Genomic DNA, 12,455 nt, shown 5'->3' on the forward strand with positions numbered 1-12,455 from the left:
CCTTTCGCCATAGGCGGAAAGAGTCAAACATCGCCGGCCGGGCTTTCTTCTTAAAAAGTCTAACCTCTAGATTATCTAATATCTCTGTGTCAAAACTACCATATTGGGGCCTTTTTAAAACACCATCCTTTCTGGTGTATTTGATCCATACTTCATTATACGTGATGGGGCCCACGCCGTGTTTCACGTAGAGCTCATAGGTTGGAGTTCCAATCAGAGGAACCGGACACGAGTCCTCCAATCGGGAATCCCTATTACAACCAAGACAAAACAAGTTTCCAAGTCTGCTAAGACCAGGCATCTTCGCTCTCTAGTCTAGCTTCAAACTTCAAAGGATTATCGATTACGATAGTCTCGTGAATACACGAGTCCCTCGGCTTTGGTACTTGCAAGTTCCAAATCAAAGATCCCAAGGGGATACCCAAACTAAGAACAAAACTAAGGACTGGGAGACGCTCCACTTATACTTAACTGAGGTATCGATGACGTCACCAGAAGACTCGTCTATCGTTTCGCTCTACCAATCATCAAGGGTCCAAAACAGGGCGATAGTCAGGGCAGCAGTCCTTCGTAGCGGTCGGGAAGCGGGGAACCTCGCAGCAAAGACTTTCGGACCACGTCGACATGCAGGGGTCGATGAAGTGGCGGCCTTCCTCCAGAATTTTCACACGAAGCTCCTCACGAACCTCTGGCTTGGACCGGCACCGCTGAAATCGCCCAACGTTGGGCGCCAACTGAAGTACTGGGTTTTTCGGAACCCAGCGGTGCCAGGGACACACCCTAAGACTTCGGGTCCCTCCTGTTTCAGACTACAGAAACTCAGAGTCTTCTAGGTGAAGTCAAAGATCGCGTTTATTGGCTGCAACCAAGTAACAGGCGTCCTAGAAGTACAACACGGTGTATATTCTCAGGAGACTGCTCAATCTTACAAAGCCAGCCTTCTCTTTTTATACAAAATATTATGCTTCAGGCAAACATTCCTTATTTTACAGTTGACCATTCACATATTTTCAATACAAAGAAAAAGCAGAGTCATGATGACAAGCCCATATTTCAGTTTGTTCAGCCCACAATCAATTATCCGGCAAGGCCCAGTATTTTCATCAGATATCGACGAAACCCCAATAAAAACGGGCGCCTCCTTCTCGTAAAGCAAGTCTTAAAGAAAGAAACAGAGGCAGGTGTGTGTAAGATTAGGAAGGGTTTGTGTGCGATGAAGGGTTTATGGCATGTTGTGCCTTGATACTATCTCGACCGGCCACTGGGAGAGGAACTGACCGAACAGGTTTGGCCTTGGGCAGTGGAGTCAGCTTGCCCAGGTCGTGCAGGAGTCAGCGAAGGTGCACGTGTCCTTCAGACTCGGTTTTGGCCTTAGTCACCGGCCTATGTGAGGGCAACCACAAAATGGATGCCGTATACAAAATGGAACCCGAGGGTTCAGGACGGAGTCCCTGATTTAATGGTGACTTCGCCGCCCAAATATGACGAAAATTGGAATATGTAGTGTACTCATCATTCTCGGTCTGCTGATACCAAAATCGTCATGATACGACGATGTTTTGGACACAGGTCCAACATTTTCAGTACCACAGTATTGGGTCCCTGACCCCACTAAATCAGACACTACTGGACCTGTAAAGAACTCTGCTAGGAGGAAGGACTGCTGTGCTGCGACAAAGACTGCCACTCTGCTTGACTGCTGTTCTGGAAGAACTGCTTTTCTGCTGTGCTGCCTTGCTGCCTGCTACCCTCTGTCCTGCTGAGGAAGAACTGGACTATCTTACTTGAACCCAGAGTACTCTCCAAGGGCATGCAGGCTTGCATCCTGTTTTAATACTGAGGGATATCAAAGTCTTACCCTCTGCTCCAGTGCATAGACCACTGGAAGTGGATCCAGGTGCTTCCTCCAGTGCTACAGACGCATCCTCTACTGCATGAGCAGAATTGATGCATCGCCACTGTTGCAGGAACAGGACCGGCGCATCGCACTAAGAACTAGTGCATTGCCATTACAACTGATGCATCGGCATCACCGCATTGCACCCATTACAGAGAAAGACGATCGATGCATCCCCTCAACTGCGTTGAGAAATCAAGCGCATCGTTTTTGGATCCAATGGATCACGGACACCAGCTCATCGCTATTGTGTTGGGAAAATCTACGCATCACCTCTACTGAGGGATCGACTCCAATGCATCCCTCCGCTGCACACCACCTCTCGCTGTTGCGATCAGGATCAAAGTACTTCTGATCAGCGGGCTTTGTGTGGCTCCTGTATCCAGCCCACACGCCATAACAGTCAGCTTGAACCCTTGACTTTGCCCCGGTCCAGCACGACCCATATTTAAAAATCCATATCTTGAATTCTACTTATTAGGTTTTTCGTCATTTCAATCTTGCTTTATTTATTAAATCATAATCTATTTTTCTAAACTGGTATGGAGTCTTTTTGTGGTGTTTTCACTGTGTTACTGTTTGAAGTGTTAAACAAATACTTTACAAATTGCATCTTAAGTTAAGCCTGCCTGGTCTGTGCCAAGCTAACAGTGGTTGAGTACAGGTTAATTTATGGATTGTATCTTACTTACCCTGAATAGGATTGTGGTTCTTGCTCGGACAGGGTGCATATCTCTACCAACCAAAAACCCAATTTTTACCACCTTGAAAAAACAATTTAGCTGCTGCAATCTCAGGCTGGATGCAGTTCAAGGAAAGTGAGAATCTGGAGATAATTGCATAATTTACAGTTAATAATTCAGTACAACACCCTGCCATCTTCTGAAGAAATCTAACCAACACCAAATGCTTGACCAAGGGCTTATACTATAAATTGTTCAGGCACATGGATTAAGGAAAATGGTTTGGATAAAGAATGAAGTTGATATGCTTCAAAGGGCCACTTAAGTGGGTGGCCCAATAAGTGCTCCGGGCCACCAGTAGCATTTAATTTACAGGCCCTGGGCACATGTAGTACCATTTTACTAGGGACCTTCAGGTAAATTAAAAGTGCCAATTGGGTGCAAGTCAATCTTAGCCTGTTTAAAGGGAAGAGGACAAGCACTTTATCATGGTTAGCAGTGATAAAGTGCACAGAGTCCTAAGGCAAACAAAAGTGAGTTAGGAAAACAGGAGGGGTGAAGACAAAAAACTAGGGAGTGTCTATGCAGAGAGGACTAGGTCCAACAGCCTACTAATGCAACACAAATGGATAATCATTATTGATTGATATTTTCTGCACCAAGAATGAAGTTGATATGCTTCCAAGGGCCACTTAAGTGGGTGGCCCAATCAGTGCTGCGGGCCACTAGTAGCATTTAATTTACAGGCCCTGGGCACATGTCGTACCACTTTACTAGGGACCTTCAAGTAAATTAAAAGTGCCATTTGGGTGCAAGTCAATCTTAGCCTGTTTAAAGGGGAGAGGACAGGCACTTTAGCATGGTTAGCAGTGATAAAGTGCACAGAGTCCTAAGGCTAACAAAAGTGAGTTAGGAAAACAAGAGGGGTGAAGACAAAAAACTAGGGAGTGACTATACAGGGAGGACTAGGTCCAACAGCCTACTAATGCAACACAAATGGATAATCATTATTGATTGATATTTTCTGCACCAAGTGTAAATACCCTTGACCACAATTTATTTCTGTTTTCTCGATACGGTCCTGGTATTGTGCCGATGTACAGAAACTCATTCTGCCAATAGACTTTTAGGGAGCAAAGGGGAAACAAACAGGTAATAATTCTGATGATTCATTTTTTTGAGTGACTTTGTCATGCTTTAAAGCAAACGGCTATATTAGATAAGAGAAGCCACGTGGAATCTGCTGGCTTGTTTTACCTGCTTTTTTATTTAAATGTGCTTCAACCACAATTAGATGACATTTTCAGCTGGTTACTCTTGGTTGAATGTCTTGACTCTTTAAATTCACTGAGATATGAAGCTTTAAACGCATAAAATGTCTACAATGGCATGGGTAATATCTACAAGATACATGAGTTTTAATAACCTAAATAAAAGGTTGCCCTTGCTCCATTACTTTATTTTCTCATACTTATAGCTGATATTATAATCATAGTTGACACCCAATTTCTAGCAAGGGAAATTAATTAAACCACCAGCATTAACTTGCACTCATTTGCCTTCTGTTGATCTGTTTTCCCTTATCACTTTCCTAGTCAATGGTATATTTAGTATTTACTTACTAACAGAGTGCTACTTTATATCAATAAATAGAATTGGTGAAGAGAGATAGGTGTGATATTTTGCAACCAGTGATCGGGGATTGAAAAGGTGCTAGTGCATTGCTTCTGTATAGCTGCTGAAAATACACTTGGGCAAGCTTAATTCGCACCGCCCTAACCCCCATGTTAGTTACAGTTACTTGGTTATGGTACTGATGAGGTTCATGGTTGGCTTGCCAAGCAGGAACTGAGCTTGCATTAAGGGGCAGAAGTGATTGCCTAGAATAGCTGAGGTCAGGGGAGAATAACAAAACCAGTTTTCCAATGATGAAGCCTGCCACCAACTAGGTTGGTGGATGAGGGTACTTCTTACAAACCTATTTGGTTTCTTGCATTACAGTGTATGGTACTGAGTCGTCCTGGATATGAGGATTCATTAGCAGATCCATCCAAGTTGTTCTTGATAGACATAGTTAGAAACATATCCAAATGTGTATGTGTACTGTACAATACAGCACACACATAAAGTTGGAAAACTTTGGAGAAAAGTACACTTTTCCCCACTGTTTTGCCTGCATTGATGAGGCATACATTTTTTACACAAAGCTCTCTCTATCTCTTTTAGTAGGTAGAGTTGGGCATCAAAGCCATGGGTTGTTGCATTATCACTATTTAGACCTAGTTTGTGCTACTTCAGGGCTATGTTTGAGTGTAAAACAAGTTTTGTGCTTGAAGGTAAATACTATGTCAATGCTTTGGACTCGTTTGCATCATTTTTGTGAAGCAAAACCAATGCAAAATGTTAGTAAATTTGGGCCTAAGACTGAAGGTAAAAGTCTTGATGTGTATGTCCCATTTGGTATATTTGACATTTCCGTCCATTGCAGTTGGCCTGAAATCATGCCTAGGTCTCAGTCAACTGCAAACAATGACTTGATTGGTGCTTTACTTGCTCATGGTACTTTTTGGTCTAAAAATTAAAACATTCATATCTCCTGTTCCCGTGATCTATTTTAATGACATTGGTGTAATTTTATTGTGTTGTTTTTTAATTTACATTTGTTGCTACTCCTTGAAATTAACGCACAATTATTTTGGAAATTGCCTGCATTTTGGGCTATAGCTACGAGGAGCTGAGCAGAGATTCACTCAGAACTGTGTTCTGGCCGTGGGCTAAACTAAGTGGATTTATTATATTGGAAGGGGTGCCTACCAAAATTATTAACCCAACTACTGACAGTACTTTTCTCTACAGAGGAGGAAACACTAGGATGAACCCTGTCATTACCAATTTCATAAGTCAGACTTAAGCTGCTCTATCTTACATCTGCTGATTTCATACCTGATTTCCCAGCATCCCATAGCCTTTTGTGTTACATTACAAAAAAGAAATCGAGAGGCCAATATCAATACACAGAAAGAAAGGCCAAGTAAACTAACCTTCTAGCTAATCACTCCTATAATATTCCATCAGTACATCCTCAGTGAGACAATGGGACAATAAAGAGTTGGGTTAGTGACCTCAAACCTAGGTCTCGCCTGGATTTAAATTACAGAATGCAACCTTTTATTTTTATTTCAGGCGGTCCTGAACAGAAGCAGGGTGGAAAATACTATTGGATCTGTGGTACTACATACCCTAATTTAAGAGGTGGTGAGGCTCTGCGAGATGGTGGTAGGTTTCCATGAGCACTGTGACTAAACAATGATGGTTAGAAGAACAATTTAGTGGAGGGGTCCCATGGACAGAACTGAGGGCCTGATTTAAAGTTTGATGTGTGAGTACTTCATCACGGCTATCAAATCTACCTTATTACAAGTGTCATGGTATATTTTTCACGGCTATTAAGGCAGACAGGATAGCCATCATATTTGTGACATAGTAATCTTTGTACTAAATTCTAAATCAGGTTCTAAATTTGGACTATAGATACATACATTATAGGAAAAGATAGTGTACTTGCACCCATTTAATGATTCTTTGATCAATATTGGACGGAGAAGAAACGTAGGTGACTAATATGTATGTAAATGTACAGGAATTTATATAGCGCAAATCACCAAGCGGTTTCTAAGCGCTTGCTTAGGGAACCTGTCCTGGTATTCCCCTGTGAGATAACCCCGGCAGGGTATCCGCAAGGTGAAAGCCAGGCATCCCACCGCGAGGGGCTGTTGTGGAGATTAAGCAAGCTATTGCCCAGAGTCGCAGAGTGTGAACCCGTGAATCGAGTAGGCACCGGAGCGAGAATTGTCGAGTCCATGGACATTTTAGGCCTCAAGACCCCGCCGAGCCGGGAATTGAACCCTGGTCCCGGGCTGACCTCTGCTTCCAGGTCTGCCTCCTCTAACCAGTGAGCCACACTTCTCCACACGTATGCATCTGGTTAGATACAACAAAATATTTGCTGTCTCTGTAATGTCCTAATTAAATTCATGTATCAAACCCTCAGTGGAAACAAGAAGCAATGCTTTGCTTATTTCATTTCATATGTTATATAATATTGTTATTAATTGGATGCCCATGGAAAAAAGAGGGGTAACAGTGAAGAACTGATCTTAGGATTCCCAATTAGACCCTTTATTCCTTGTCCAAGTAAAAATGCCAGTGTGTCTTTTTATCATCAATCAAAATTCAACACTCAAAGTGTCTAGCAACTTGTGCATTTATGGCACTTCGAAATATGAATTTGTTTAATAATTTTCGTTCTTTTTGGACAGATGTATTTTAACGGCTCGTTTGCTTTGGACTCAGCATTGATCCATCCTGAGGAATCAAGACTCTTCCAAGAGCAAGAAAATCCGTTATTAGTGGCCAATCAAATATCCATGGCCCTATCTAGGCCAACGTCTGCCCCGCGGGCAAGACACACCGTGATGCTTACGCCTCAGCCTTTAACAGGTGAGAAGCAAAATAATGTATTTAAATATATGTAGAGAATTATAATAAATTCTCATGGTGCTATTCTTGTAAATAGTTTTCTAGAATTCTGAACTATTGCAACAGCATGTAATTCACTCTGTAATTTCATAAGAATCATGAAGATCGATATAAACCATATCTTGGAGCTAAAGCCCTTGCAGGCAGCCTTGGTTTAAATGATCTTTGTGAACGCTTGAGCGCATACGTTTTGTGAAGTGCTGATATGAATTGCGTGGCATAAAATGTAACCCGTATTTACCACTCCTGTTTTACCTCATAGAAATTAAATAATGTCACTAATACGCTCATGAGCACTGTTAACCTGGCTGCACCTTAGAAAATCCTTCCCTCCTTTCGTCCTCTCTTTGGGGCAGATTCATGATGACTGGCGCATCCCCAGGGATGCGCCAGTCATCCTGCGCCGCTGCTCCGCCACCCATGGTGCGCCGCATTTACAATGCGGCGCACCATGGGGCAAAAACGGCACAGATGCGTGACACATCGGTGCCGATAAGGTGGCGCATTGCTGGAACTGCGTCGCAAGCGCGACGCAGCTCCAGCAAGGCTCGGGGGTGCCCCATCTCCACAATGCTGCGTCAAGACCTACTCCTGCTTCAAGCAGGCGCAGGCTTTTGACGCAGCATTGTCCTGAAAGTGACTGAGTGAAATCTTATAGATTTCACTCAGCCACTTTTGCGAGGCGCACCTGCCCCGGAACGCCCACCCTGCGCCGGAACGCCTCCTGGTGGCGCAGGGCTTTACAACGTGACGCATCTCCTAGATGCGTCACGTTGTAAATAGGGCGCATTGTTTGCACTGCCATTGCGTCAAATAAAGTGACGCACCGGCGGCGCATGGCCTTCATAAATCTGCCCCTTTGTCTTTGAAAACATTCAGCTCTGATGCTGTTTTATGTATGAAAGGGCCACCACGTTTATGCTGGTATATTTTGTAAGTTCAATGGACTGTGGGTTTATTTTCTTTTTAGATGTTTTTTACAGCTGTCTGTTGTTGAAATATCTATTGTGTTCAATAGCAATGCTTCCGTTGTGTTTTGCCTCAGCCCATTGCTTATCATTGGCTGCCTTTCTTGTCATTATTATTTGCTTGCCTTTTCCTTGATGGCTTTCCTTCCTCTACTTGTTTTTGTCCCTGTCCTGCAGCATACCTGCTTTAATATATTTTTGATTGGATAACTTTTTTTCCTTTAACTGCTTACATTCAGGGAACTAGCTTTTTTGTTTTTGCTTTCAGCACTCTGCATGCTTTCCCATCTCGAAGCTCATCACTTACTTCCCTCACTTCTTCCCATTCCATTCAGAATTTTTTATACTGTCCTTCTCTGTTCCTTAGGCCTCCCTTCCCATTTTTATTTTAATTTAACGTTTTTTACTTTTAGAAAGGCCTTACGAATGCAATTTACGACTGGACTACTTTTTTTCTCTAAATACATCTTTGTGCCCCTTTTATTATTTTTTAATTTGCCGCTCCAAGATGTCCACCATCTTGAAATGGTAATTTTATAAACCGACTGGCACATCATGAATTATCCCACGCATGTATTATCACAACGAGGTGCGATTCTGCCAACATCAGAGAATAAACAATAATGTTACTTCACCCTACATTGGGATTAGGACACATACGTTTTTAATAACACATCACATATTTGAAGCAGTGATCACATACACCAGGTATTGATTAAAATACAATTACAAACTTGAACCCAGGTTTCTTATCAAAACAAATGTTGGACAATGCACCTGTGTTTCGTTGGTTCCATCTCCAAAAACGACTTTTTTCCATACACTGAAATAGGAATACCAAGATGCACTTAAGAAAAAAAGAACTACTCCTAAATGGGATGCTTGCCACACCCAGGCTCACACCCAGACTCGTGCCATCATTAAGTGTACTATGGTAATATCGGTTTCACCATTCTACTTTTACGATAAGACCCCATTATGATTCCAAGCTCTGCAGCAAAACACAGCTATCTATTTATTTCCCAAAGGAGCTTGGGAGGAAATCCCAAGTGGAAAAAGTTGGAAAAATGGCCCGAATAGAAGAACAATTTGCATGATTTGGTACATTGGCACCGATTCCTGCCATTATTTCCCAATCCTGGGAAGGACATTCATAATAGATGGATAATCCTACCACCTAGACTTACTTTGTTCAATAATACCAGTAATTGTGAAGACTGGATTGCCCATGCAGGTTCCCCCCAATATTTGCAATAAGAGCCTCAGTAAGGAAAACAAGCATTGGCATAGCCAAGAGGTCTCGCTTTGGGACCTTATAAGTAATTAGTTATGCAGCAGGTCCCAAAGGCGAGACTTATTGGCTATCCCAATGCTTGTTATTTTATTTCTGCTAGCATATTCAAAAGAATTGTCGCAAAACACAAGCGGAATCTTTCCTTTCTTGTCAGATCTGCCCATATCAGTGCAGGAGAGGACCTTTTAGTGAAACTCACCCGGGGTGTTTGGGGGGAGGAGGTCATGTTTGTGGGTTGGTAAACGAACATGGTGGGCTCCACGAGGCTTTTGAATATGCTGTGGAGGTTTACATAATTTCCATTTTGCATAGCTACAGTGATCATAAGACAAAACCCTTTTATTATATATTTCCAAACCCTGCAAAGACACAAATAGAAAGGCAGAGCAATGACACATAGAAATAAATCTGGAGGCTCCTCAGAATACGGACTACTGGTTGAGTCCCGTCAAAAAGTGCCATGGACAAAACGTGTGCATGTCACAGGACGCAATCAAGGCAGCTGACTGCATTAATGCACCTGCTACAGAAATTAGTGTGCAAATAAAAAGGTAACAGTTCTGGTGGTTTTTATGTCACCACAGTTGTCGACGCAACCAGCAACTTTCATATTTAGAATGCAATTTCACGAATGAAAACACAATTCCTTCCAGAAGCCTGCCTTGTCTTTCTTCAGTCCATGTACAGAGTTTAACTTGCGGGAGTGAACAGCGATGGGCACGATAATTGCAAACAGATGGCGCCGCTGCTCGCTCCCACAACATAAACACTGTACATGCAGAAGGGCTCATTGGTAACAGTGCAGTACATGCACAAGTTTCCAAACGAGTACGGAGTGATTCCAAGAGGTCACTCCAAAGTAGGGCTTGCGTGCTGTGTAGGCGGTACCAAAAAATGGAAAAGTTACTTCCCTTTTCAAAGATGTAAATATGACCCTAAAGTTTCCACAGGCTTATGAACTTTTAAGATACTCCTGTAGTTTTACACAGATATAAGATATAACAACGAGAGAGGCAAAGTCTACCAGACTACACTCAACTGACTTGCCATTAATCATGTCCATGACCAAAGAGTTTACTTATGTGACTGCATGCAACAGTCTTCATATTATCCAAAGGGAATATTTCCTTTGCTGTAGGAAAGTTGTGAAAATGACTATCCTTTGCGTGCTATTCTCCTTGATTTTGCCTTCTGTTGCTGAACCCATTTTTGTTGGTCATAGACCCTGTGCATTTTACCCCTGCAAACCAGAGAGGTAAAGTGCTTGTTGTCTCCCTTTTAAACATGGCAAAAATGGCATACATCTAATTGCACATTTAGTTTACCTGTATGTCCCTAGTATACCTGCACCAAGGGCTGGGAAAATAAATGCAACTATCAGGCTGCAGCATTCATTTTGCCACCCACTGCACTAGCCATGTAAAGCATGTCTCCAGATCTTCAACTTTGGCCTTAGTGTACGGTTTTAAATTGCTGTTTTGATCTCTCAAAACCACCCTTTTGACAGGCCTAAACGTTTCTTTTTAATATCTATTAGTTACCCATAAGGTAGTCCTTATTGCACAATAAGGCAGGAGGCATAGGTAGGATATTTATAAAATAATGTTTTACAAGTACTAGCAGTGAAAACCTGCCGGAGCCGATTTTCACAGTGGCAAGTCTGGCCCATCCATAGGAAAATAATGGGTAACATTATATACTCAGTAGCTTACCCGGCGCGCCTTGCTGCGATCTCCGAAGAAAGGAAATTCAATTTAACTTGTTATGATAACATTCAATATACATTGTGTCATTTTTATTGAAACTTATTCATTTTAATATGGAAAACATTTCAAAGTGTTGTTTTAATTCTATTTATTTATTCGAGTGCTTGTGGATACATGATTTTTTGTTTTTCCGTCTGGTGCATACATCAGTATTCGAAAGATTATGAGGGCCCTGGGGGGCCGATATTTAAAAAAATGTTATGCCAGAAACCTTCGCGGGAGTGTACTCAACAACTTCCCAAAGTTTCCTGGCGATCGGATGATTGCTGTTTTAATTCTGTTTATTTATTCCAGTGCTTGTGGATACACGATTTTTTGTTTTTCTGTCTTGTGCGGACATCAGTATACGAAAGATTATGTGGGCCCTGGGGGGCCGATATTTAAAAAAATGTTATGCCAGAAACCTTTGCAGGATTGTACTCAACAACGTCCCAAAGTTTCATGGCGATCGGATGAATGGTGTTTTAATTCTATTTATTTATTTGAGTCCTTGTGGATACACGATTAGTTGTTTTTCCGTCTGGTGCGTACATCAGTATTCGAAAGATTATGAGGGCCCTCGGGAGCCGATATTTAATAAAATTTTATGCCAGAAACCTTCGCGGGAGTGTACTCAACAACTTCCCAAAGTTTCATTGCGATCGGATGAATGGTGTAGTGATGCATAAAGGACAAACAGACGGACAGACAGACAGACATACATTCGTTTTTATATATATTGATAATGCTTAATTTCAGTTTGAGAGCAGGTAGAAAAATGCTCCAAGGACTCATTGAAAATTATTCAAAATCCAACTTAATAGTAATGTCAGATTTCATATTACAATTTAGGAAAATTAATTTTTAGAAAGTTGCCTCTATTTCTACCTGAAACAAAGTATTTTCTATCAGCGTTCCACTGTCTCCTGAATATCGATGGCTTTACTGTGGTGAGATGTGTACTACTGCCAGACAGAGGACAAAGTGCCCTGTGCTCAGCCCCTTTCTGAACTTCAAGGGATGGCTACCTTGTCACCAGCAGATGAGGCTCATACATAGGATCGCCTCCCTTTTATCTTACTAGTAAGGCTGGCCCCAACCTGGGGGAAAGAGGAAGATGACAAGAACTAGTTTAGAGCGTAGCTAAATGATTGCTCCCACAGTCTGGCACTGGGCATAATAGTGACATCCCCAGAGCTCTCCTCAGAACACTCTTGGACAAGTGAAGAATTAGAAGAAAAACTACCATGTTCTCTGAATCATAGAGAAAGTCTGGACCTACTTGCCTTGAATCCAGGACCACAGAAGTGACTTCAAGCATCAGTTGGT

General features: G+C 42.1%; 1 protein-coding gene across 1 annotated transcript in view; it reads left to right on the forward strand.

Moving 5' to 3' along the window:
- Positions 1–12,455, forward strand: part of TCERG1L (transcription elongation regulator 1 like) — a 1,322,664-nt gene that overhangs the window by 106,441 nt on the left and 1,203,768 nt on the right. The window contains exon 3 of the mRNA XM_078643487.1: positions 6,900–7,080. Coding sequence (XP_078499613.1) covers positions 6,900–7,080 — 181 coding nt within the window. The remainder of the gene's footprint in view (positions 1–6,899; positions 7,081–12,455) is intronic.

Source organism: Lissotriton helveticus, chromosome 5_1, assembly GCF_964261635.1.
Source record: "Lissotriton helveticus chromosome 5_1, aLisHel1.1, whole genome shotgun sequence".
NCBI lineage: Eukaryota > Metazoa > Chordata > Amphibia > Caudata > Salamandridae > Lissotriton > Lissotriton helveticus.